Raw genomic sequence first — 22,039 nt, 5'->3', positions numbered from 1 at the left:
GACAGAATTCCACCAAATCCATTACTCCATGTCCACTTCTGGCATTTTTGAAGAAATCTCACTTTTTACCCAAGGTACTGGTTCTGGTACATATGGATCATAAGTCCATTTGGGAAAAACTCGTTTATAGAGGTTCATCAGTACTGTGTCCTGAGATTTTAGCTTCCCATCAAAACTGCACTTCATATGGCCATGAGTACCTAGAAAGAAAACACAGCAAGCTGGTCAAATTAAAATAAAAAATTTTATTGATGGTCCTCTACCTCAATAGTGATTTAGTAGCACTGCAGAAATCTAGATCGTGTTCCAAATACCACTTTCTCTTACCTACAGGCTCCTTGATATGTCCCCTGCGGCCCCACTTTGTCCTCAGTTCCACCGGTTTAAACCACAGCACATCCTCTTAGAATGAAACACAAAGACCAAGATGTGACATTTACCCTCAAAACACAAACCCAACCTTCACCCACATAGGCAATCAGATCCCCACCTTCACACCTACCTCTGTTGAAGAACATGTAACGCACTACTGCCATCTTAGTGAAAATTTTGAAAGGATGACCACTTAGAACAACTCTCTTGATGACCATCCTGTCTGGATCCACAGATAATAGGTGGCCTGTGGCAATGAGGCTGTGCATTCCTAAGGGGCAAAAGCAGAGCAGCGGGAGTCTACAGGCCAAAGCACTTACTGCTCTAGTCCACTTAAAGACCTCTGATAGACCTTAAGTATGGATGTACTATGCTGTCTTCCTGGGTCCATGGCAAATATCATTAAGTGATATTCCTACTGAGCGTGTCCCCAGAACTTGTCTGAAATATAGCACTCTGAGTAGTCTCTACCAATGAGCTCAAGTTTGCAAGCAAAATTAAACCCCATTTGTCATCTATGCCTTAGAACTATTGTGAGGCTGAGATTGGGACATTCTGAAAACTATCATCACCTTCATATCATTTGGCTCCCAAATGGAAATACAGAAACCCATGTTACATCAATTAGGGACCTGCAGGTCTGTTTACCTCTGGGAACTCAACTTACCATTGCTGTTCTGTTTGAAAAGCAGCACAGATGCAGGAGGAAAAGTGATGGGGGCATACACTGTCACCACCAGGGCCATGTCAGCAGTCAGGAATCTCTGAAATTTATGTTTATCCGCTGCCATAATAAGGGTTAAAAAAATAAAAACCAAAAACATTTAAAGGAACCACAGGTAACCCAGAGGCCCGTGAAAATCTGTATTTCTGCAGCTTTTACACCCAAGGCAACTTGTGTTTCTTTACCCCACTAGATCTCAAAATATTTTCCTGCTTCAATATACCTGTAAGATACAACCCAACCTATCAGTGATTTTCCAACTAGAGACAGAATCTTGAAGCCTGGACTATATTTTCTGTTTGAAAAAGTTCTCCAGTGATTCTAATACATTCTACCCTTACCTCATTGGAGAATCAGTGCTTTATAGAGAACATGTCCACTAAATTGACACCTCTTAGTCTTGAGTGAGGACTGGCAATTATTTTCTATAAAGGGCCAGGGAGTAAGTATTTTAAACTTTGTGGCCATATGGTCTCTGTTCCCATTACTCAACTCTGTCACTGTAGCACAAAATAGCCAAGACAATATATATATTTTTTAAAGGCAAAGTTGTGTTCCAACTTTACAAATAGTGAAACAGACTTGGCCCAAGGGCCATAATTTGCTGACCTCTGATCTTGAGACCTATCTGAAGCTTCTGTTTTTACCTTCAATGAAACTCTGCTCCTTTTTTCAATGCTAAAGTAGAGGGAAATAAAATATTTTAAGGGGAAGAACAGTTAATCCCTCATTTAGACAGCATGGCTGATGAGAACAGAAATTGCCCAGAGTTCCCACACTAATACTGTCTTTATCATTTTCCTCTGGCCATTGCTGAGCTAAGGGTGTGTAGGTGATGTTCACAAGCCCCCAAAGTTAGTACAAAACCGCTTCCCACTCCTAATATGTAGTACAATAATTTTTGCCACCAAAGTGTTCTTGGTCACCACTCTCCAAACACCCATCCAGTCTCAGCATCTCAGAAGCCACACATTTCTTGCTTTATCCAACTGTGGGCAACCCACTAGCCTTCACCAACACTGCCACTGGTGTATCAGATGCCAAGGGTTCCACATTTCGACACACAAGTTTTATGAAGTGGCCAACTCTGATTAAAAATCTATTTTGGGCCCTGGCTGGTGTGGCTCAGTGGACTGAGCGCCGGCCTGTGAAACAAAGGGTCGCCGGTTCGATTCCTAGTCAAGGCACATGCCTGGGTTGGCGCCAAGTCCCCAGTAGGGAGTGCAAAAGAAGCAACCACACATTGATGTTTCTCTCCCTCTTTATCCCTCCCTGCTTCCTCCCTAAAAGTAAATAAATAAAATCTTTTAAAAAATATCTACTTTGGGGGCCTTGTGTAGTATGGCTCAGTGGATTGAGTGCCAACCTATGAACTAAAGGGCCACCAGGTCCATTTCCTGTCAGGGTACATGCCTAGGTTGCAAACCAGGTTGACCCATGTTTCTCTCTCACATCAATGTCTCTCCTCCTTTCTTTCTCCTTCCCTTCCCCTCTCTGAAAATGAATAAATAAATATGTACACACACATAATTTTTTTAAACCTACGTTGGAATAAATATGCTCATGATAAAGAAGCCTCAGTATCACACAGAAGTTGCATCACTGGGATGCTTCAGACAGGTTCAGACATTTTGAATGAATACATCATTGGCTCCTAAACCACAGTATTGAAAATATCTCTAACCTAGAGGCCTAGAATTTGAAAGTGTATACTCTATACCTCCCCACCAATAGTTACAGGCCCCCAGAAGACAACAGGATAGATAAGAACCCAGGAAGTTCCCCACTGCTTACCTGCAGTGTGCTGAGAAAATAAAGGGGAGGCTCGGAAGCGCCTGAACCCACAGTGGAAGATCAACTCCTCTTTAGCTTTTACAGGTTCAGTATTGCCAGGATGCCGACTTACTACCATATTCAGTACTGACATCTAGGGGCCAAGTAAGGAAAAGAGTACTTCATATCTAGAACAGCTTAACCTGAAAGGTGGCAAACAAAACTAACAGCTTCAGATTCACTCTAAGAACTGACGACCCTGCCCTGGCTGATATGGCTCAGTGGACTGAGCACTGGCCTGTGAACCAAAGTGTTGATGGTTTGATTCCCAGTCAGGATCTATGCCTGGGTTGCAGGCCAGGTCCCCAGTTGGGGGTGTGTGAGAGGCAACCACAACACACTGATGTTTCTCTCCCTCCCTTCCCCTCTCTCTAAAAATAAATAAAATCTTAAAAAAAAAAAAAAAAAGACAATGCTAATCCATGGTGTAGTACAGATGATGAGAGAGATTCACTTTTTACCTCCACCATGCTTGAACTGAACACATGCTGGTTTTCATGGCTTTCACTTACCCTCTATACTAGTTGACATTCCCGTGTCTAACATGCAAGGGCTCAACATCTGCCACATGGTCAGTGACTTCAAGGCACTCACTCAAAACCACACTCATTCAAGCCCCGTCTCTTCCTCAACCCTTACTCTCACTGACTGAAGGCCAAGAGTCTCACATACACTCCAATCTACATGACTGCTGGCCATCAAGAGAAAAGAGATCTATACCTTGGCAAAAACCCTCTTTGTTTTTAAGCTGCTCACCCTTGGTTAAAATCTGATCTGACAAATATAATCATCTCAGAGAAGTCTCAGCACCACACAGGCTGCATCACTGAGATGCTTCAGACAGGTTCAGACATGTTGGGTTAAACCATCATTGACTTCTCTATCATCCCTGTTCCTAATCCAATGAGCAAAATGCCAGTCATAAATAAAATTTTAGACTGCCAGGAAAAACTGGTCAGAAATCTTCATAACTCCCATTTCCCGCAAGATACTAACCTTCTGTTCGTGAGGGAGTAAAGAAAATGCGATCAAGGGTGCCCCTCGTTGGAAGTGCTCAGCCACAGAGACAGGTACTTCAGAGACATGAAGTGTGACATACCAGCCGACCTGCCAGAAGAAGGCAGGGCACAATCACACATTTACCCTTAAGGCCTCAAAAATGACGAAACAGTTCTCCAAACATGTTAACAATCTCATACTACCCTAAAGCCAACCCTCGCCCTTCAAAACTGCCTTTCACAGATGCCTCAACTCCCCAGATTAAACTTTTCTAGTTAACATTTCTGATACCTCTTTGCTCCCAATATCACTCTTATCAATGATCCAGCAGCATGTCTAATTCAGGTGTGGACAGCACAAAACTAAATAAGGAACTTTTCCCAAGGGAAGTGAAGGAGGGGGCACCCTGGCAAACAGAAACTAATTGCAGAGGTCAATAAAGGAAGAAGGCAGGTACCTCGGCTCCTTCAACCTCTTTTTCCTTGATTCCTTTAAAGACGAGTTTCCTGGTATTAGTAAAGTTTTGAAACTGGAAGATGCGAGCATAATCTCGAGGAAGGTTTTCCTTAGGGTCCCATGGAGATGTGCGGAAGCTCTTGAGGCCTCTGTATTTCTGAAATCTAGAACATAGGAGATTTCGAAAAAATTCTAGTCAAATTTATACGGTATATCCGTATAAATAGACTTAACTTTCACTCAAGTCAATAAAATGGCTAAGGCTCTAACTTAAAGTAACTGTTATCAGTATCTCTCAAGATAACGTAACAGCCTAAATCAGGACCACACTCCGAAAACAGTTTTTAACAAGTATTTCTAAACCAAACCCAAGCTTCTCACTGACAAAGGATGAAGTATTTACAGTGGCTCACTGGTACCTGTCATGGAGTGGCTCCATGAGGAGGCCTGAGGAACACGGTCCTGAGGAAAGGCTTACTTCTCTAATATCCAACAAACTCTCTGGGTTTAGTCAGACTGACCCCCAGAGCAGAAATGATCACCTGCACCTTCATGCTTTTATTTTTGTGGTTCCACCCAAACTCCCCCAAATCTCCAAACACTACTTCAATTGAGTATTAGTTCACATAGGAAGCATTTGCAAATTAATCTTAGTATTTCTCATTCATTAAAGTATTATAACATTATTCATCTATACCACACAGTTTAGAATTTAATAATGCATTACTGCTTCCTGTATGTATGTTTTATCTTCCCATATAGAATGTTAGCTCTTCAGAGGCAGAACCGTTTTTTTCTTTAAGAATTTATTTATTTATTTTTCAGAGAGGGAAAGAGAAGGAGAAAGAGAGGGACAGAAACATCAATGTGTGGTTGCCCCTCGCACACCCCCAGATGGGGACCTGGCCTGCAACCCAGGCATGTGCCCTGGCTGGGAATCAAACCAGCAACACTTTGGTTCACAGGCCCATGCTCAATCCACTGAGCCACCCCAGCCAGGGCCAGTTTTTTTCTTTTTTAAGATTTAATTAATTGTTTTTAGAGAGAAGGGACGGGAGGGAGAAAGAAAGGGACAGAAACAATGATGTGAGAAACATCCTAAGCACCCCAAATGGGGAACAAACCCACAACCCAGGCATGTGCCCTGACTAGGAATAGAACCGGTGACCTTTCGCTTTGTGGGAAGTTGCCCATCCAACTAAACCATGCTGGTCAGGGCTGTTGTTCTTCTTTTGCATCACGCTGACATAGCTCTGAGACACATAAATTTTAAGTTAAAACTTATTGATTTATTTTAGACTTGACTGACCGAATTCTAGCAGCCACGTCACGGGGCGTATCTACTTCATCTGGAAACATCTCTTCCAGTCTTTCTTGTTTATATTTCTCCAGCATTTTTTCCTCAGCCTCTTCATCAACTTTCTCATCATACAGATCATCACGCACAGACTCTCCTATAGTCATAGTTTCACATTCCTCCTCTTCCTCCTCTTCACTGCTCTCATCCTGTGGAATAAGGTTACACTTTCAGGGGGGTGGGCTGGGATGGGGGTAAAGGGCAGAAAACTGTACTTGAACAACAATTAAAATTAAAAATAAAAAAGATTATACTTTCGAAAGAAACCCATACCTACATCTACCCTAAAAGACTGAAGGTAAGAATAAAATAACTTTATTAGACACCTAGTCCAAACTGTTTCAATGCTAAAGGACTCAGTCATAAAATGTCTCATTCCCGACAACTACAAAGTCATCTTTGAAAAACTGACCACACATGCACCTCAAGGTTAGGACTGCACTTTGCCTTGCATTTGGGGCTGTACATAGAAGTGTCCGATCGGACCATTTCCTTACCTGAGATTCCTCTTCCATGAAATTCTCATGCTCTATATCATCATACTCATCTCCTTCCCCATCACTTTCGCAATCCTCATCCAAAATCCATTCAGCTTGGTAACTGGATGTTCCTTTGGGAACCTTCTTTACCACCTTGGAATTTTCCTTCAAGATGTCTGTAAAAGCCCAAACAAGTAATGATATACCTCCTTTCCCCTATTACTTTGGGTATTCTCACCTAATCCAGACACTGGAAATTCTAGCCGACGCTATGAGCAAAACAAACTACTACTTCCAAATTTAATTCAGCTGCCTCAAAACTAGCAATACTCATATAACTAAATAAACCTTGTAATGAATCCAAAGTTATTTATCTGTTCATTAGAAAACAATAACAAGTGATTTTGAAAAACAGAGCAAAGCAGTGTGCTTAATGCAAACTTCATAGCATTTGGGGGTGATAAGAAACAGACCTCCAAATACATTCTCATCCCACTCCACTTTACTGGATCCTGACTGTGAGCAGCTAGGCAAACCCCGTAATTACAGGCCATATGAATTACTGTAAAAATAAGCTTGCCACTACCAACCATTTGCCTCACTCAGTTCCTCCTCAGTGGGCCAGGTTTGCTCCCCCTCCATTGGATCTGGGATAACCTCTGTTTGCAAAGATTCTTGTCTATCAGGGTCTGCTTTCATTAAGACCTTAAGGTCTTCCTCCATATCAGCTACAGCATCTGTAGTACAAATCTAAAAACCCAAAGCAGGTGATGGTCAGTCAAACATTAACCAAAAATCTACTAGTCTAACATAGTAACCAGACTATCTGAAAATAACATAGTCCTCAAATAGAAGATGAATGAAATAAAATGAAACAAAAGCTTGTGGAGTTTTTGCAAATGGCTGTTTCCCAGCATTTTAAGTCTACTCGTAAACCTCTGCTTGGCTCTTGAGGTTTTTCATAATTTGGCCCCACTTGTATCCGTTTATTACATACTTTATTCCCATTGAGCTGATTTCTTCAGAGTTCAAAGACACCCTTTGATTCATCATTATGCTAGGTTCATGTTATCTCTACATTCTAGGATAGTCTTTCATCTAACACTCATAAATCCCATTCATCCTTCTCAACACCTGGCTGAAGTCTGATCTCCGTGAAGCTTGTCAGTCTACTTTCTCAACTCCCACAACAGGTCTGTACCTCACCCACACTTTCTCAATCTTTACATCACTTGTTTGCCATTTTTTTCCTGATCTAATTGTCTGAGGAAAGAGACTACATCTTGTGTCTTCTATAAACTAAGAGCCAACTGCTGTGTAAGGCATCTACAGAGTGTTGGATGGATAAACATGTAACATAGCAATATATTAGTAGTTCACTAGCACCTTACTTCAAACTAGCAGTCACCTCCAGGGACCAGGGTAGTCAGTCGTCTAGGCATGCAGACTACATTCTCTGAAACTAGTTCCCATCCTATTCCAGCTTACAGATGAATCTACAACACAGTCTTTAAGAATATCAATCTTACCTCCATTGCCATGCCTGGGTTCTTTTGGGATTTGATCACTCTAGGATTTAAAGGGAAAGGGTCCATAGGGGCATCTATCTGTTTCATCTGGAAATCACCATGTCCAATGATATGCAGCAAGCTATTTACATCCATAGCCTGCCCACGAATATAGCCTGAGATTTTCAAGGTCCCCACCAAGTTATTCTCTTCATTAGGCACAAAGTCAGCATCATGAGCAAACAGGTAGGCCCGCCGATCTCGAAAGGCAAGATGCCGTTGCTTTTGGTTAGCCAACTGCCTAAGCAGCATCCCTGCCTCCTGCTGAGTGTCTAACAAAAGGAGTTTGTCATCTGGAAAGCGCTTCTCCACGACTTTACTTAGCTTCTTTCTGGCATCTATTTGTTTCTTTGGTGGGAGTCCCGAAATCCCCTGGATTGCTAGTGCTGTGAGCAAAAGAGAAAAGAGCTTCATGACCTCTTGCTTCACTACATGAAAATCCCCCAAGCAAGTTCACAAACAAGCTAACAGTTATGAGCCTAGAGATCACTGGAAAACCTGACACTCAGCTACCTTAAATTACAAAGTAAAACCAAACTTTATACTCTTCTTCATCTGGGCAAAGGGCAGCCCAGAAATAAAAAGGCACCTTGTACAAAATAATATTGAATGTAAACTGTAATAAAAAAATTTTAAGCACCTTGAAACAAATTATAGGTGCACAATAAATGCTAAATCACTTCTTCCATGGTCTCTAATATTTGCAAATGACTTACTATAGGTGGGAAGGCCCTGGGCAAAGAGGCAGGAAAGGCAATAATCCCCAGTACTATCCCAGCCTTCTAGTGGATCAAGAAGGAACAGGATGTTATCAGCCACTTTAGCCAAGTCTAGTACAGTGTGCAGATCCCCTAAATATAGAAAACAAAGTTAGTAGGAAGAGGTGGTCAGTCCCAGCACATATTAACAAAAAAAAATATTACCACTACTCAATACATAATGACAGAAAGTACTGTATACTCTAACCTGGACTTGCAGATGTGAACAACCATCGATGTTTCAAGATGGGGCATAAGAGCATAAAGCTGTGGGTGCTTCCCCGTTCATTCAAGTGTACTGTTCCAGTGTCTCTATCCTGAAGCAGCCGAAAGGCCTCTGGCAGAGAAATCCTATTGTGCAGGGGCACCACGAGTACCTGATGAGGAGGGCCATCCTTGCTGCCCAGCTGTCTCTTCTCTGCCAGAACCTGAAAATACAAAGGACCAGAGAATACCTCAATGTTTTAGTACTTCGTTCTAGTATTGCCTTTCCAACAACAGTATGGATGCTCTACTCTTCCCCCCCCCACCCCTCCCGAATCTCTCTTGTAAAACGCGACACGTGTATCAAGGAGAGGGGGCAGGGTCTCGGACCAAAGCAAAGAATGCTCTAGCATGAGTCTAGACCTGCACACTGAGACGTGCTCTAGGGTTATTATCCACCTCCGGTCCCTTCTCAGGGTCACATTTTCTAGTACGAGTCATTACTCGCCTAGGACGATTGTGAAGCCCCACCATCCCCAGTTCCTGCTCCTCTCACCGCCTCCTTCTTCTGCTTTCGGAGCTGGCTGGCGCGGTGCCTCTGGTCTACTCTGCTGAGCTCCTTTCTCACCTTCTTACTTAGGCTTTTCAGTGCTAGACGGCCTGGAGGGAGATCATAAAGGGATTCTGTGCCAGACACCAGAAGGAAATGAAGAAAGGGGTCTTCTTTCCACCCATCTAGCGCCTTTAAGCTGGGTCCAGGCCGGAGATAGGAGTTGAGTTTCCGCAAGGACAAAAGCAGTTAAAATAGACTCAGCAGCCCACCTTCCTCCAACCCTATATTCTCACCCTTGCCATCCCGCTGCGCGGATCCGCGACCCCGATGCCGCCCGCCTTTATGAGCTTTATTCTGCTGCTTGAGTGGACCAGAGCGGTGGGCTGCCATGCTGCCACTCACATGTACCAAGTCAGCACTACTTCCTGTCCGGACCGGGAACTTCCGGTTTCGTCTTTGGGGGCGTGTCCTCTTCGTGGCTGGACTAGGGATCCGCCCGTCTTCTCGCGAGGGTCCTTCCTACCAGCCTGTCGTAGCGCTGCCTTCGCGTCTCCACAAAACCGCTTAGTAAACTTTTCCCACGCGGCTGTCTGCGGTTAGGGGCTTTAAAGCGGCGAATGTAGACTTTAAGTTTGCGCTTTTAGCCCCGGAGGGCTGTTTGCTCCCCTGTATTTTCAGTTTTTGCTCTATCGAGTTGTATCACTTAGAAAGATGTTGAATGTAAGATTCTCCATTCGTGCGGCAAAGGGCTGAGCCCCTCTTCTCAACTAGTTTTTTATACGCCGCACCTCAGTTTGCAGTAGCATGTGCTTTGTCACTTTGAGCAATCTTTTCTCACCGTCATTTTCTTCGTGGGCGTCTGCTACAGGCAAATAGCGTTGAAAGCGTTTCTTTAAACTTCACGACCTCTGCACAAGTTCCCGCGGGTCCCGGTTACACCAACTCTCGCCCACCCCTCCAACAGAACTGCAAGACCGAACTGGGCCTGACGACCCCTACGGAGGAGGGAGTCTAGCCAGCCTCTTTAGGCTCAGGTTTTCTGCGCTCCCACTCCTCTACCAACAATCTGCAACTGAGGGCAGGGGGCATAGACTAACGATGGAGCTCCGGCCTTCTAGCCAGAGGACTACTGCCTTCCCCATGACCAGAATCAAGGCGCTCGGGGCCCCTGGACCTTCCCGTCGGGAAAACGAGCGGGTAGAAATCAGGGGGGCGTCTAGCTGGATTGAGGCCAGCTCCCGCCCGAGCAACTTTCTCTTCAGCCAGCCGCAGGGTCCGGGGCGCGCCTCGCCTCCCCGCGGGTCCTAGTACAGGCCCAACTCCAGGCGCTCACAATGCGGGTTCGCGCCCTGGGGACTGGAGCCGGCGCGTTGCCATGACAGCGGCCGGCGTGGCGCGCGCCGGGGAGGCAGCCCCGGGTCGCTGAGCGCACCCCCCGCCCCCGGCTGTGGGAAGGGGCCGGGCCAGCTGCCTGACGTCTGTGCTGGGCTCGGAAGATGGCTGCGGAGCCGAGCAACGGGCAGCGGCTGCGGCGGCGGCGGCGGGCGGGGAGCTCAGCTGGCGAGGTCTCCGCCTTGCGCGTGGGGCGCTGAGCCGAGAGGCGTGGAGGCGGCGAGGGTGCGTGGGGGGCTTAGGGGGCCGCTCGGCGCAGCCTCTCCGCCACCCGCAGCACCATGGGCAGCGCGGATCACGCAGTCAAAGAGAAACTGCTGTGGAACGTGAAAAAGGAGGTAAAGTCTGAGCAAGGACCCCCGGGGTCTCGCGTCACTCCCCTAGCGGCCCAGGGGGTGGAAAGGTCCCCGCCCACGGTCTGGTGCGAGCGTTCGCGAGCCCTGGGCGGGGGCGGGGTCCTGGACTAGCTGCGGCTCCCCTCCATCTCCGGAATCAGGGGTCAGCGCCCCTCGGCCGGAGGGGCTAGGCCGGTGCTCCCGGGTATGTTTGCTCCGAGATCCTGCAGCTCCCCACCCTGTGACGGCAGCTGCGACGGGAGACCAAGGTCGGGGGAGGGGTGGCGGCGATTTCTGGAGAACTGAGGCTGCTCATTCATTGCCCGCGCGGACTGGGGAGGGGGCGGGGCCCCGCGCGGGCCTCCTAGAGCAGTGGAACCCGTGATTTGGGGACTTAGCTCTTGTTTGCCCTATACCCCACTCTGGTATCCCTCTGGGAACTGAGTGGCAGCTGCCCAAGGGTTCGCCGCACACCTCACTGCTTATCAATCCACGCCCACCTCCTTACCCAGAGACTGGGTTGTGGGGGGCGAGTTTGAGAATTGTTTTTCAGACTCAGATTTTTTTTCCCTTTTTGAGGAGCACCCCTCCTCCATGTCGGAAAGAGAAAATAGTCCTCCTGTCTACTAACATCCTTTACGTTGACCCTGCCCTAAAGCCCATTTCAGTTTGGTGGGGGGTGCCCAAAGGAATGACTCACCCCCTTGTGAGAGCTGGAGAGCTCAAACCCGCAGTGTGGATTAGAATAGATTAGGCCTCTGGAGCCATGAACAACTCTGACCTACCTCTGTGTCTGCCAGATGTGTACACTCCACGAAGGCAGGAGACCCTTCTGTTTTGTCCTCTACTCTGTATCCAGGGCCTGGCACACAGTAGGCACTCGACTATTTGGTAACTAAATCTACTGATCTTGAAAACTATCAAGACTGTCGAAATGCATACATTTTAGGATAGTCTGGATCTAGTTCTGTGTGATCTTGGATAAATTACTTAATCTCTCTGAATCTCAATTTCTTCACCTCTAAAATAGGGATGATTATACCTACCTCACATATGAAAGTTTACTATAATGGTTTCTAAAGTTTCAGGACTGGAGAAGACTCAGAGTTCTAATAAACTCCTGGAGGACTCTAGATGATTCTCCTACATTAACTGTGGCCTGGCTCTTGTGCCCTAACATTTGCTCCTTTCTCTTTCATTGGCAAAGAAGTGGTTGAAGCCATCACCTTTCCAGCTGTGTGCCAGGAGCTCCTTTGTACCTTTGCTGTGAAGTGGCCAAGAAAAAGTTTTTTAGGCTAGGAGTACATCAAATCAGCACTTAAGCCCTAACTCTGGTCTCCCCAAAGAAAAGGGAAATCTCAAATCTCAGTGATTACCCTCAGGAAACAAGCAGTCTAGTGAGAGAGACTTCCGTGAACAATATAAGCAGTAACAAAAAAGTGGCCATATCCAAACTATGGACAGAGGTGCTAAGATTGTTAGTGTGATCCAAGTTTTGGGTTGGTCAGAGATGATGGGAAAGATTTTTTACAGGACAATGATTCTATTTTCAGTACTTAGAAGGCTGTTTGTACAACTCTAAGAATGATTTTTAAACAAATGCGAGGAATGCCCAGAATATGCCACAGCTATGTATATTGCCTGACAAAAGTTGACCTGCTTTGAACTCAGTTCCCTTCCCATTTGAGTACTTGATTTCAAGAGTAGAGACACCCTGCCTGGCATAGCTCCGTGGATTGAGTGCGGGCTGCGAACCAAAGTGTCACAGGTTCGATTCCCAGTCAGGGTACATGCCTGGGTTGCAGGCCACAGCCCTCAGCAACCACACATTGATGTTTCTCTCTTTCTCCCTCCCTTCCCTCTCTAAAAAATAAAATGAAAATAAAATCTTAAAAAAAGAGTAGAGACAGTGGGGATAATTGTAGGCAAGTCTGGTTTTTCACAGTGGGCCTCTGGTATCCACATTCTAGGGGCATCTGTAGGTCCTCCTAACCTAAAACTCTGCCCTACCACCTCAGATGCCTACAGGTTTTTGAGCTCTGATGTTATGCTCTGTTTAATGAAAAAACCCATTGGTAAGTAATCTGGGAAGCTTTTAAGAGATTTTTTTTTAAGATTTTATTTACTTATTTTTAGAGAGGGGGAAGGGAGGGAGAACCCAGGGACCTGGCCCACAACCCAGGCATGTGCCCTGACTGGGAATCAAACCAGCAACCTTCTGTTTTGCAGACCAGTGCTCAATCCACTGAGCCACACCAGCCAGAGCACTTTTAAGAGTTTTTTAGAGCACAGGATTAGTCTGAACCTCCTTTACCTAACTGCTAACCATGAGCAGTTTCCAGCATGGAGAAGCCTCCATCTCCTACCTCCCTACCCCTAGGCTTTAGAAGTTCAACCACACTTCTAACAGTACAGTCCTAGGTGAGGGACTTAGGAGCAAGGGCAGCATCAGGACATTTCACGCCCTGTCCAAAGTGAGTGGCAAAACCTAGCTCTGCCCAGAGTTTACTTTATCAAAGATTTTACACTTGGCTTGAGGTAATCCATTCCTCTAATCTCTGGGATTAGTATCTGTCTCCTGGCAGTTCCTGCAGGACATCAGAAGTGCTTGGCTTACATGTTGGGAGCACCTAGAACCTCATATACTGCTGATGGAGTGTAGATTGGTACAACCACTTTGGAAACAATTTGGCAAAATCTAGTCAAGTGGAAAATAATATGTCAGAAATTCCTTGCCTGAAAATATAAATCCAAAGAAATGAGCACCTGCGTTCCCCCAAAGACATATCCAGAATGTTCATGGCAACACCATTCATGACAGCCCCAAATTGGAAACTACCCAAATGTCAGTCAAGCCTGGAGTGTTCACACAATGGAGAATGAACAATCCACAACTACACACAACATGAACAAATCTCACAATCACACCAAGGAGCAAAAGAAACACTGCCACAAAACACTACAATGAGTGATTCCATCTAGCAAAACTACAAAACCCACAAAACTACACCGTGATGTTAGAAGTCAGGATAGTGGTACCCTTGAGGGGAGTGGTGACTAGAAGGAAACTTGGTAGCATGAGGGTGCAGGTCATGTGTTCTGTTTCTAAATCTGGATGCTGGTTTCACAGGTGTGTTCCATTTGAAAATTCATCAGGCTGTATAATTGTGATATATACCCTTTTCTATATGTTTACTACATGCCAATAAAGGAAGTTGTGCGTGTGTGTGTGTGTTTTCTTAAAGATGTAACTGCTTACTTTACAAGGTATTTGGAAGCTTTTACATCTGGGTAGGAACCCAAACATCAGGGTGTTCCCTGGACAGAAAGAAAGCTGGGCTTGTGAGCATGTGGAAAGTATCCCTGAGGCCTGGGTGGACCTACCCTTAACCTCAGAGAAGGGGGAGAAAAAGAGGGCCAGGTTGTTTATCCACAGCCCATACTGAGACAGTTTGTCCCTAAAGGACAGTGTGTCTGCCCGGAAGCCCTTCTCCAGTGAAGTACAGATGAGCAAACAGCATCCTATCCCTGTCCTCCACACCAGGCACTTCCTCCTGGGCTGGAACATCGGCATTGAGTGCTTGGTGGGCTTATGGTACCTCTTTCCCTAGCTGCCTTTCCAAGATGCTTAGAGCTGTCTATGCTGAGGAAACTTTGCTTCCCCACCCCTCCCACCCTGTGATCTACTTTGCAAGTGTCCAAACTCAGACAGGATGGTAGAGCCACGCTATTTACTTGCCCACAGGCCTTTGATCAGGGAAAAAATGGCGATACTGCCCTTTTGTCTACAGGTGAAGCAAATCATGGAGGAGGCCGTCACCAGGAAGTTTGTGCATGAAGACAGCAGCCACATCATTGCTCTGTGTGGTGAGTGACTGGGGGACAGTGGGAGAGGGGTTTCAAACTGAAAACATTGTCCTGGGGCCAGGAAAAGATGGGACCTTCGGTGTCATAATTTTTAAGTCTGGATGCAAGTCAGAATCAACTGAAAAGCTTTTGAAATCTCCCTGGGCCCCATCCCAGACCTACTGAATAAGGATCTTCAGGACCCAGGGATCTACACATGCTTAATTCCCTCAAGCAGCCGTGTTCAAAGTTTAGCATACACCAGAGTGACCTGAAAGGCTTATTAAAACAGTTCCATGGGTCCCCACCCTGGAGTTGCTGGTTCTGGTAGGTCTGGGGTGGGTCTGAGAATTTGCGTTTCTAATAAATTTGCAGTTGATGCCGATGCTGTGGGTCCAGGAACCACGCTTTAAGAAGCATTGTCCTAGGGCTTGGGAACCACCAATTTGGTTTATCCTTATGTTAACTTTGGGGAAGGCTTCGTGCTTTTTGAATGCTTTCTGTGCCACATCTACTTTCTCATTAGTCCCACCTGTGTTGCTTCAGCACCCCAAATCTCCAAGCACTTGACTGGATGCAAAACAATATGGGTGCAGGAGAGGAGGGATAGCTAAAGCCTTCCCACCTAAGAAGGGAGAAAGTCCGTAATAAACCGTCACTTCCCCCTCAACGTGAACAATTTTGCCTTTGTAGGAACAATCCTGTCTCTACGCACAGCAGAGTTTTCTTGCATTTCACCTCCCCTGCAACTCCCTTTCTGAGGAGACACAGAGCCTTTGCCATCTCTATATTGGCCTACGTGGCCTCTGAGATTGGGGTTAGGAGGGAGGTTGTGCATTTCTGAAGGGGAGGAAAGAGCAGATATGGAGGGGATACTTTTTGGCAGCAGCATGGTGAGGCAGACAGAGCTGCTCTTCCCATCAGTCCAGCCCTACAGGCTGAATGTCCACCGGGTGCCAGGTGCCGTTCTCCAGGCAGGGAAGCAGCAGTAACAAGACAGACGGTCTCTGTCACAGAGGCTTACATCCTGTGGGGAGACAGAAAGCAAATACACACATAAATATATCATGCAATAACAGGCATGATAACAGCTATGAAGAAAAATAAAGCAGAGAGATGTGGGAGGACGAGTGGGGAGAGGCGGCCTGCCAGCGGAGCCTGAGTGACAGGCGGGATCACACACACCCTGGTGCTCTGCTGACTTCTGAAGTCATGTTGGACAAGTTTCTCAACATCTGCCACCCTCCATGTGCTCCTCTAAAAATGGGGAGGATTCCCACCTCAGGGAATTTTTGTGGGGATTGAAATGAGGCATGTGAGTGTTCCTAGCCTTGTAAGAGCTCAGAAAATGCCCATCTTTCCTTCTTTGGAATGTTGAGGCTGAAGCCAGGTTTGCAGGATTTGAGTCCCCACCATCTCCCTTTTGGGTCAGTTTCCCCTGTTCTTTGAGATGATGTAATGATTCCCAGATTTACAAGGAGGAGTCTTTTCTTGGGTAGAACCTATGCTAGGGAAAAACCTGCTAGTCCTGTAATAAGTGGCTCTGAAGAGTATTAGGGCTCTACTCCTTTCTACTGGTACTGTGTTACCCTGACGTCAGCCACTGTCTGTCATTGTCACCAGAAGGGCTCTGCCGGCAGCCCAGTTTTGAGTGGTTTGATGCTAGGCTTTGTCCAGAGCACCCACAGAAAACAAAATAAATGAGCACAAACAGCTTGTACATGGGAGCCACGTGTGGGTGTCCATGGGGGAGTGGGGAAGAGAAGCAGGGAGAAAAGCAATAGGCATCCCACATCAGGCCAATTGGGGTGAGAAGAAACCATTAGCTCTCTTTTAACTTGTCCAGGGGCCCCTAGGAGCCAGTGGGGCTTTTGCTTTTTTCTCCTGCCTGAGCCCAGGGCTCTCCAGCAGGCAGGGTATTATCCTCAAAAGGGATGATTCTCTTTTGACCAGTTTCAGTTGCTGAAATAGAAGGGTTTATGAATTGGACTCAAGTCATCAGGGTTTACAAGTCAGCCCAGGAGCAAGAGGAACCCTGATCTGTTGGATCTCAGGAGGTGTCTTGGGTCCAGGAGTGCAAACGTAATTGCGTGCAGGGTCAGGTGAGAAAGGTCCACCAGAAGCTGTCCGGCTGTGAGGTAGCAGGCCTCAGTGGGGACTGGACTGGGCTGAAGTGGACAGCGCTTGCCCTGTTTGAAGAGGCAGCCACCACTCAGCTCCTGCACGAATGCCAGCCCGGGCCTGCCATGGCCTCTGTTTGACTTAAGAGAACTCAGAAGTCTGAGATATTATATGAAATTTCCCAGTTTTTAAATGCTGGTAGCTAATTTCCCTTTCCAGAAAACTGTGTGGGCCACACAAAAGACATCTGCCAGCCTCTGCCAGTTTGCTGCCTCTGCTGGGGCTTGGTGCACAGTCATGAGGGGGATGTGCCAACATGCCTGGGTAGGGGCTGCCAACAGTATAAAGCTCAGGCTGGGCCATGTGAGACCCACTGAAAAAGGAATCCTCACACTTTGTCAGACTTGGTATTCAGTGAGGTAAATCTCAACCCGGTCTCAACCAGGTTGGTTTGAAGCAGTAATTATCAACCTTTTTTCCAGCCTGCAAGCCATTCACATGCATCACATGGTAGACTCATAGTCAGGGATTCTTGGGGGAGGCAGAAGGAAGAACAATACATTTTGAGGGAAAACTCCACCTCTCTGACTTTTTGAAGATTCTGATATACCAGTCTCCTTTATCCCCTGGAAAAATGCTCAGGAATACATTTTTAGTCTGAAGTAGATTCAGCCTATAGTGAGTCTTGCTGTTCTAACCACATCCAGAATTCAGCTTTGTTCTGGGAGAAATGGGAGTGCAGGGAAGGTGCTGAGAGATTGGATCAGGTGAAGGCTGTGGAGCCTGGATTAACCACGGAGTGGCCACGTGACATTCCCTGGAGCTCTGTGGAATGCTGGGTCCCGGGCCCCTCTGTTCTTGGTAGAGGAGGGCTAGGAAGTGACTGAGGAGGGCAGGGTCTGGGCAAGATGAACTTCTCTGAATTTTCTTAGAATAGAGACATTTGAACTGGAAACAGAACCTTCCTGGAGAGCCATAGACATGGAACGGAACAATCCTTGAGTCAAGACTTGGCCCCGGGCAAACTCAGGACAGTTACACAGGACCCTGGTTCCTTTTACCCATGGTTAAGAATGGGACTCCCGGGACTGGCAAGCGGTGTGCATTTGTTGTGTGTTTGCTCTGGTGGTTCCTAAACCTCTCTGTCCAGAAACCCATCAGGCCCCCACAGGTAGAGACCTTATGAAGAAGCTTCGCTGGCAAAACCTGGCTGGCAGGGAGGAGTTCTCTGTGTGCTGTTCTCTGACCACATAGCATGGCTGCAGTGCTGCTCCAACTGAAGCAGCCCCCTTAACCCCCAGACCTGAGGATCAGGACCCGTGCGACACCCCGTCCCGCTGGTGAAGTCTGGGGCTTGGAGAGGAGGCCTAGACCTGCCACTCTGTAGTTGGTCAGGTCATGTCAGGTTTGCATTTTGTTTCATGATATGGTCTTTGAAACTCTTACTTTAATGTAGACTTGCTCTTGAATCAGAATAAGGCTTCTGGTTTTCTCCATGGCTTATTGAACCCCCAGGTGTAGGCTGATTATCTCCTGCCACCCCTTCCTCTGGGCACCAGAGGGCAAGGCGCTTCTGACTTTGGCTTGTGGACAACTCAGGGTTAAGGTTGAACAGCAAATTGTCCCAGGTTTCACCTTTGAACTCTGCATTTGTAATAACAATGTATGTGCTTAAAGAGGGCATACTCAATTTAGTCATCAGCCCAGGAATACTGGTGTTTTCTCTGGACCTGCCCTATCCACTGGCAGGTCTGGGTGTGTCTGCCTCCACAGTACCTCAAAGATGTTGTGGGTTCAGTTTCAGACCACTCACAACAAAGCAAGACATAAGCTTTTTGTTAGTGGAGCATCTTGCCTTCAGTTTGTAAAAAATGCAACATCTAAAAAAAAATGCAACATCTGTGAAGCGTAATATAGCAAAGTGCAATAAAACAAGGTGTGCCTGTCCTTCTGTTTGCTCTGTCTGAGTGCTGAGGTTGGATTTTAACCTTTGGTGGTAGAGCGGATTTTCATGGTCTGCAGAGAGGTTCCTGGCCTGGCACCTTGGTTCTCAGACTCACAATTGTCTCCTCTCCTCAGGAGGCATTGGGGCAGGCTCCAGGCCTGACCTGGGCAGCCCCAAGCTGCAGTCACCTGGTTCCTCACTCTCCCAGCGCAGATCAAAGATCTGTTAACCGGAGGGCTGCTTCGGGCAGAGGATGAGCTGTAATGGGAGACAGGGGTGGAGTCTGTGGAGCTGGGAATAATATCAGGGCTTTATTAACCCGCTCCCTGTTGCTAAGCAGCTGTCATTAGCCAGGAAGGTCGGATGCAGTGAGCTCCTGTGGGGAATGGCAAGGAAATGCTAATGAGCTAGGGGAGAGGCAGGTGCTACTGAAGGATTGCGTCTCACCTGGGATATTGCAGCCAGAGATATTTTAGCACTGAGATTCAGACTCCAGGCAGTTTTTAGCCTGTCTCTTTTCAGTGAAAGGGATTCCTTCTCTCTTCTTCCCACCCGCACTGAATGAACAGCTCATTCTTAGGGTATCTGGCTTCTGCCTTCCCTCCGGAAGTGAATGAGTAGGAAAGAAGGCCCTCTGGGGAACTGGCTCCCCGCACCCTGGTTTGGGCCATGGCTGAGGGCACGTGGCTATGGTCCGCAGCTGAGAGCTTGGAGTCCGGCAGACCTGGGTTTACCCCTGACCCGGCCATTAAGTATGTGTGCCAGTCTTCAGCCACTCCAAACCCTCCCCAGAGGGCCGGTATGTGGATTAGAGGGATGATGCCGGGGAAGTGCGCTGCAGGGGCCAGAGGTGCAGTGGGTGCTCACCCACCGACGGAGCTGCCATCACGCCACCAATGACATTCTACTTGGTTCTCGAAAGTGATCCTACAGGCTTCCCCGTGAAGCCTCCTAGAACCTTCTCCAGGTTTCTGTCTGTCTGGGAATTCACGTTTCTGAGAGTTTGAAGCATCTGGTCAGAGAAATTTGTGCTCCAGGAATTCAATCAGGAAGTTTAAAATACTATGCACATGTTTAAAAAGAATCATCTTTTAGAGATACATACTGAAATATACACACTGAAATATTTATAGATAAAAGTCCATGGTGTCTATTTAAAATTTGCTGCCTAGCCCTGGCCAGGTAGCTCATTGGTAAAAGTGTGTCCCGATATACCAAGGTTACTGGTTCGATCCCTGGTCAGGGCACATACAAGAATCAACCAATAAATGTCTAAATAAATGGAAAAACAAATCAATGTTTTTCTCTCTGTCTGTAAAGTCAATTAAAAAAAATTTTTAATGAAATTTGCATCAAAATAATCTGGGACACCCTGGCTGGTGTGGCTCAGTGGATTGAGCGCCAGCCTGAGAACTGAAAGATGGCCAGTTTGATTCCCAGTCAGGGCACATGCCTGGGTTGCAGTCCAGATCCCCAGTTGGGGGCACATGAGAGGCAACCACACATTGATGTTTCTCTTCCTTTCTTTCTCCCTCCCTTTTCCTCTCTCTAAAAAGAAAATAAATAAAATCTTTTTAAAAGTTTTTTAAATAATCTGGGGACAAGCGAAAGAGTAGTTGGAGTCGGCATAACTGAAACAAGGTTGCCCAAGACTTTGTCATTGCTTAAGTGAGGGCACAGGGTTCATTGTATTGTCCTCTTTTGTGTCTGTTTGGAATTTTTCATAATGAAATATTTTTCATAAAGAGAGGAACAATGAGAGGATGGGAGAAGGAAGAGATAGAGTTAGTGAATATAGATAACTTCCCTGAGAAATTTTACATAAAGGGGAGCAGCTGAATGGTTCAACCCCTGACTGGGGATGTAGGGCCAAGGTAGGTGATAGTGGTGGTGGTGCCTTTTTTTTTTTAAGTTGGAAAAATTACAGAATGTTTATATACAAATGGAAAGTATCTCATAGGGAAACATTAAAGATACAGGAAAGAGAGTGGATGTTTGCTGGAGCTACACCCTTGAGAGGTGGAACAGGCAGCCTTCGGGAGGAGGAGCACCCTGACCATCTGTAGGCACAGGAGGGAAGGCGCCAAGGTTCATGGTCTGCTTCAGTGTGCTGGGTGTAATCACGGAGCCATTTGCACCTCTGCATATGCTTTGCCTTCAGTCAACACCTATTGAGGTGCCTGTTCTTTTCCCCAATTGCAGCTGAAGCGCAGAGAGACTTAGTGATTTGCACAAAGTCAAACAGCTAGTAAGGAAAGCATTTCAACCCATATCTGTCTTGCTGTAAAGCCTGAGCTGCCCAGGGATGGGTCTACCCGTGAGGTCTGCCCAGTGGTGGAGCCTGGAGGAGTAGGGCATTGAGGAGCAGTTAGCTGTGAGGGAGACACAGCTCCGGTCACCAAACATGGTGTCCATAGATAGTCTGGAAGGCAGTGTGTCCCTTGCCAAGCTGCATGAGGCCAGCATTGGCCTGGTTCCCTGGGAAGCCTTTGGAGTACTATGCCTGCTGGCCCTGCCCTGCACTCCCAGTGGGGCAAGGAAATGCGTATGTGAGGTATGAATTTCATTTCCCTCATCTGCTTGGTTCTGCAATATCAGGGCAGTGCCTTCTTGTTCTAGGGTGTTGAACAAAGCTGAATGCTGCCCCCTCAAACTGAAGCAAACAGCCATCATCACCCAGTGGAGACTGAGGGAAAATGTACCCTGGTTATCACAGAAAGGCTCGTTCTGAGTCCGTGGGTGGAGGTACCAGCCCGGGGAGCTGGGAGGAGCAAGGCTGAGGACACCCGCCCAACCTGGCCTCTTTGCTCCTCCCACCTCCTGCTGCAGGTAAACATCAACTTCCTCCCTTAGCAGTTAGAGGAAGTTCCTAACTTAAAAAGAGGCCACCCATCCCACCTTTTCCTTTCTCACCAGCAAGGCTGCACCTCTTCTGATAGTCTTGGTCCCACCACACAAGGCTTTTAAAAATTCTGCTCTGAGTAAAGTCCCCAAACCTGTGGCTGGCTGCTCCACCCCTTGCTTTCCTCACTGGGGCTCTATGGCAACCACAACAGAACTCTCCCCTTGCACAGGTAGCAGCTGGCAGAGGTGGGAG

At 46.9% G+C, this 22,039-nt stretch overlaps 2 protein-coding genes and 2 non-coding genes across 5 annotated transcripts in view; 1 reads left to right on the top strand and 3 right to left on the bottom strand.

Annotated features, from left to right (window-relative positions):
* Window positions 1–16: 16 nt before the first annotated feature.
* Window positions 17–9,725, bottom strand: TSR1 (TSR1 ribosome maturation factor). The gene is made up of 15 exons (XM_045836369.1): window positions 9,597–9,725; window positions 9,307–9,410; window positions 8,755–8,974; window positions 8,505–8,639; window positions 7,750–8,174; window positions 6,811–6,970; window positions 6,239–6,396; window positions 5,694–5,890; window positions 4,386–4,548; window positions 3,926–4,036; window positions 2,891–3,023; window positions 1,040–1,156; window positions 503–643; window positions 328–402; window positions 17–200 (listed from the first exon to the last, which is right to left on the bottom strand). Exons 1-15 carry the CDS (start codon window positions 9,691–9,693, stop codon window positions 22–24), a joined length of 2,415 nt encoding a protein of 804 aa, XP_045692325.1. The 5' UTR covers window positions 9,694–9,725; the 3' UTR covers window positions 17–21.
* LOC123817803 lies at window positions 2,661–2,755 on the bottom strand. Its single transcript, XR_006785517.1, has one exon. It is a non-coding gene; the product is annotated as a small nucleolar RNA SNORD91 family (small nucleolar RNA).
* On the bottom strand, window positions 3,720–3,812 carry LOC123817804. Its single transcript, XR_006785518.1, has one exon. It is a non-coding gene; the product is annotated as a small nucleolar RNA SNORD91 family (small nucleolar RNA).
* Window positions 9,726–10,771: 1,046 nt separating the features above from the next.
* Window positions 10,772–22,039, top strand: part of SGSM2 (small G protein signaling modulator 2) — a 34,544-nt gene continuing 23,276 nt past the window's right edge. For both annotated transcript variants that reach the window (XM_045837242.1, XM_045837241.1), the window contains exons 1-2: window positions 10,772–11,033; window positions 14,822–14,897. In XM_045837242.1, the coding sequence (XP_045693198.1) occupies window positions 10,977–11,033; window positions 14,822–14,897 (133 nt within the window). In that variant the 5' untranslated portion in view covers window positions 10,772–10,976. The remainder of the gene's footprint in view (window positions 11,034–14,821; window positions 14,898–22,039) is intronic.

The sequence above is a fragment of the Phyllostomus hastatus genome, unplaced genomic scaffold, assembly GCF_019186645.2.
Source record: "Phyllostomus hastatus isolate PE091 unplaced genomic scaffold, TTU_PhHast_1.1 phas_contig_210, whole genome shotgun sequence".
Lineage (NCBI taxonomy): Eukaryota > Metazoa > Chordata > Mammalia > Chiroptera > Phyllostomidae > Phyllostomus > Phyllostomus hastatus.
This window is presented reverse-complemented; position numbering and strand designations above follow the sequence as displayed.

Bases quoted from the DNA above. Each gene is read 5' to 3' on its own strand.
- TSR1 (XM_045836369.1), bottom strand. From the start codon at position 9,693: ATGGCAGCCCACCGCTCTGGTCCACTCAAGCAGCAGAATAAAGCTCAT. The intron at 6,971-7,749 runs GTAAGATTGATA...TTGGGTTTTTAG, and splicing joins ACCCAGGCATGGCAATGGAG to ATTTGTACTACAGATGCTGT. The intron at 4,037-4,385 runs GTACCTGCCTTC...TTCTTCTGGCAG, and splicing joins AAGAGGTTGAAGGAGCCGAG to GTCGGCTGGTATGTCACACT.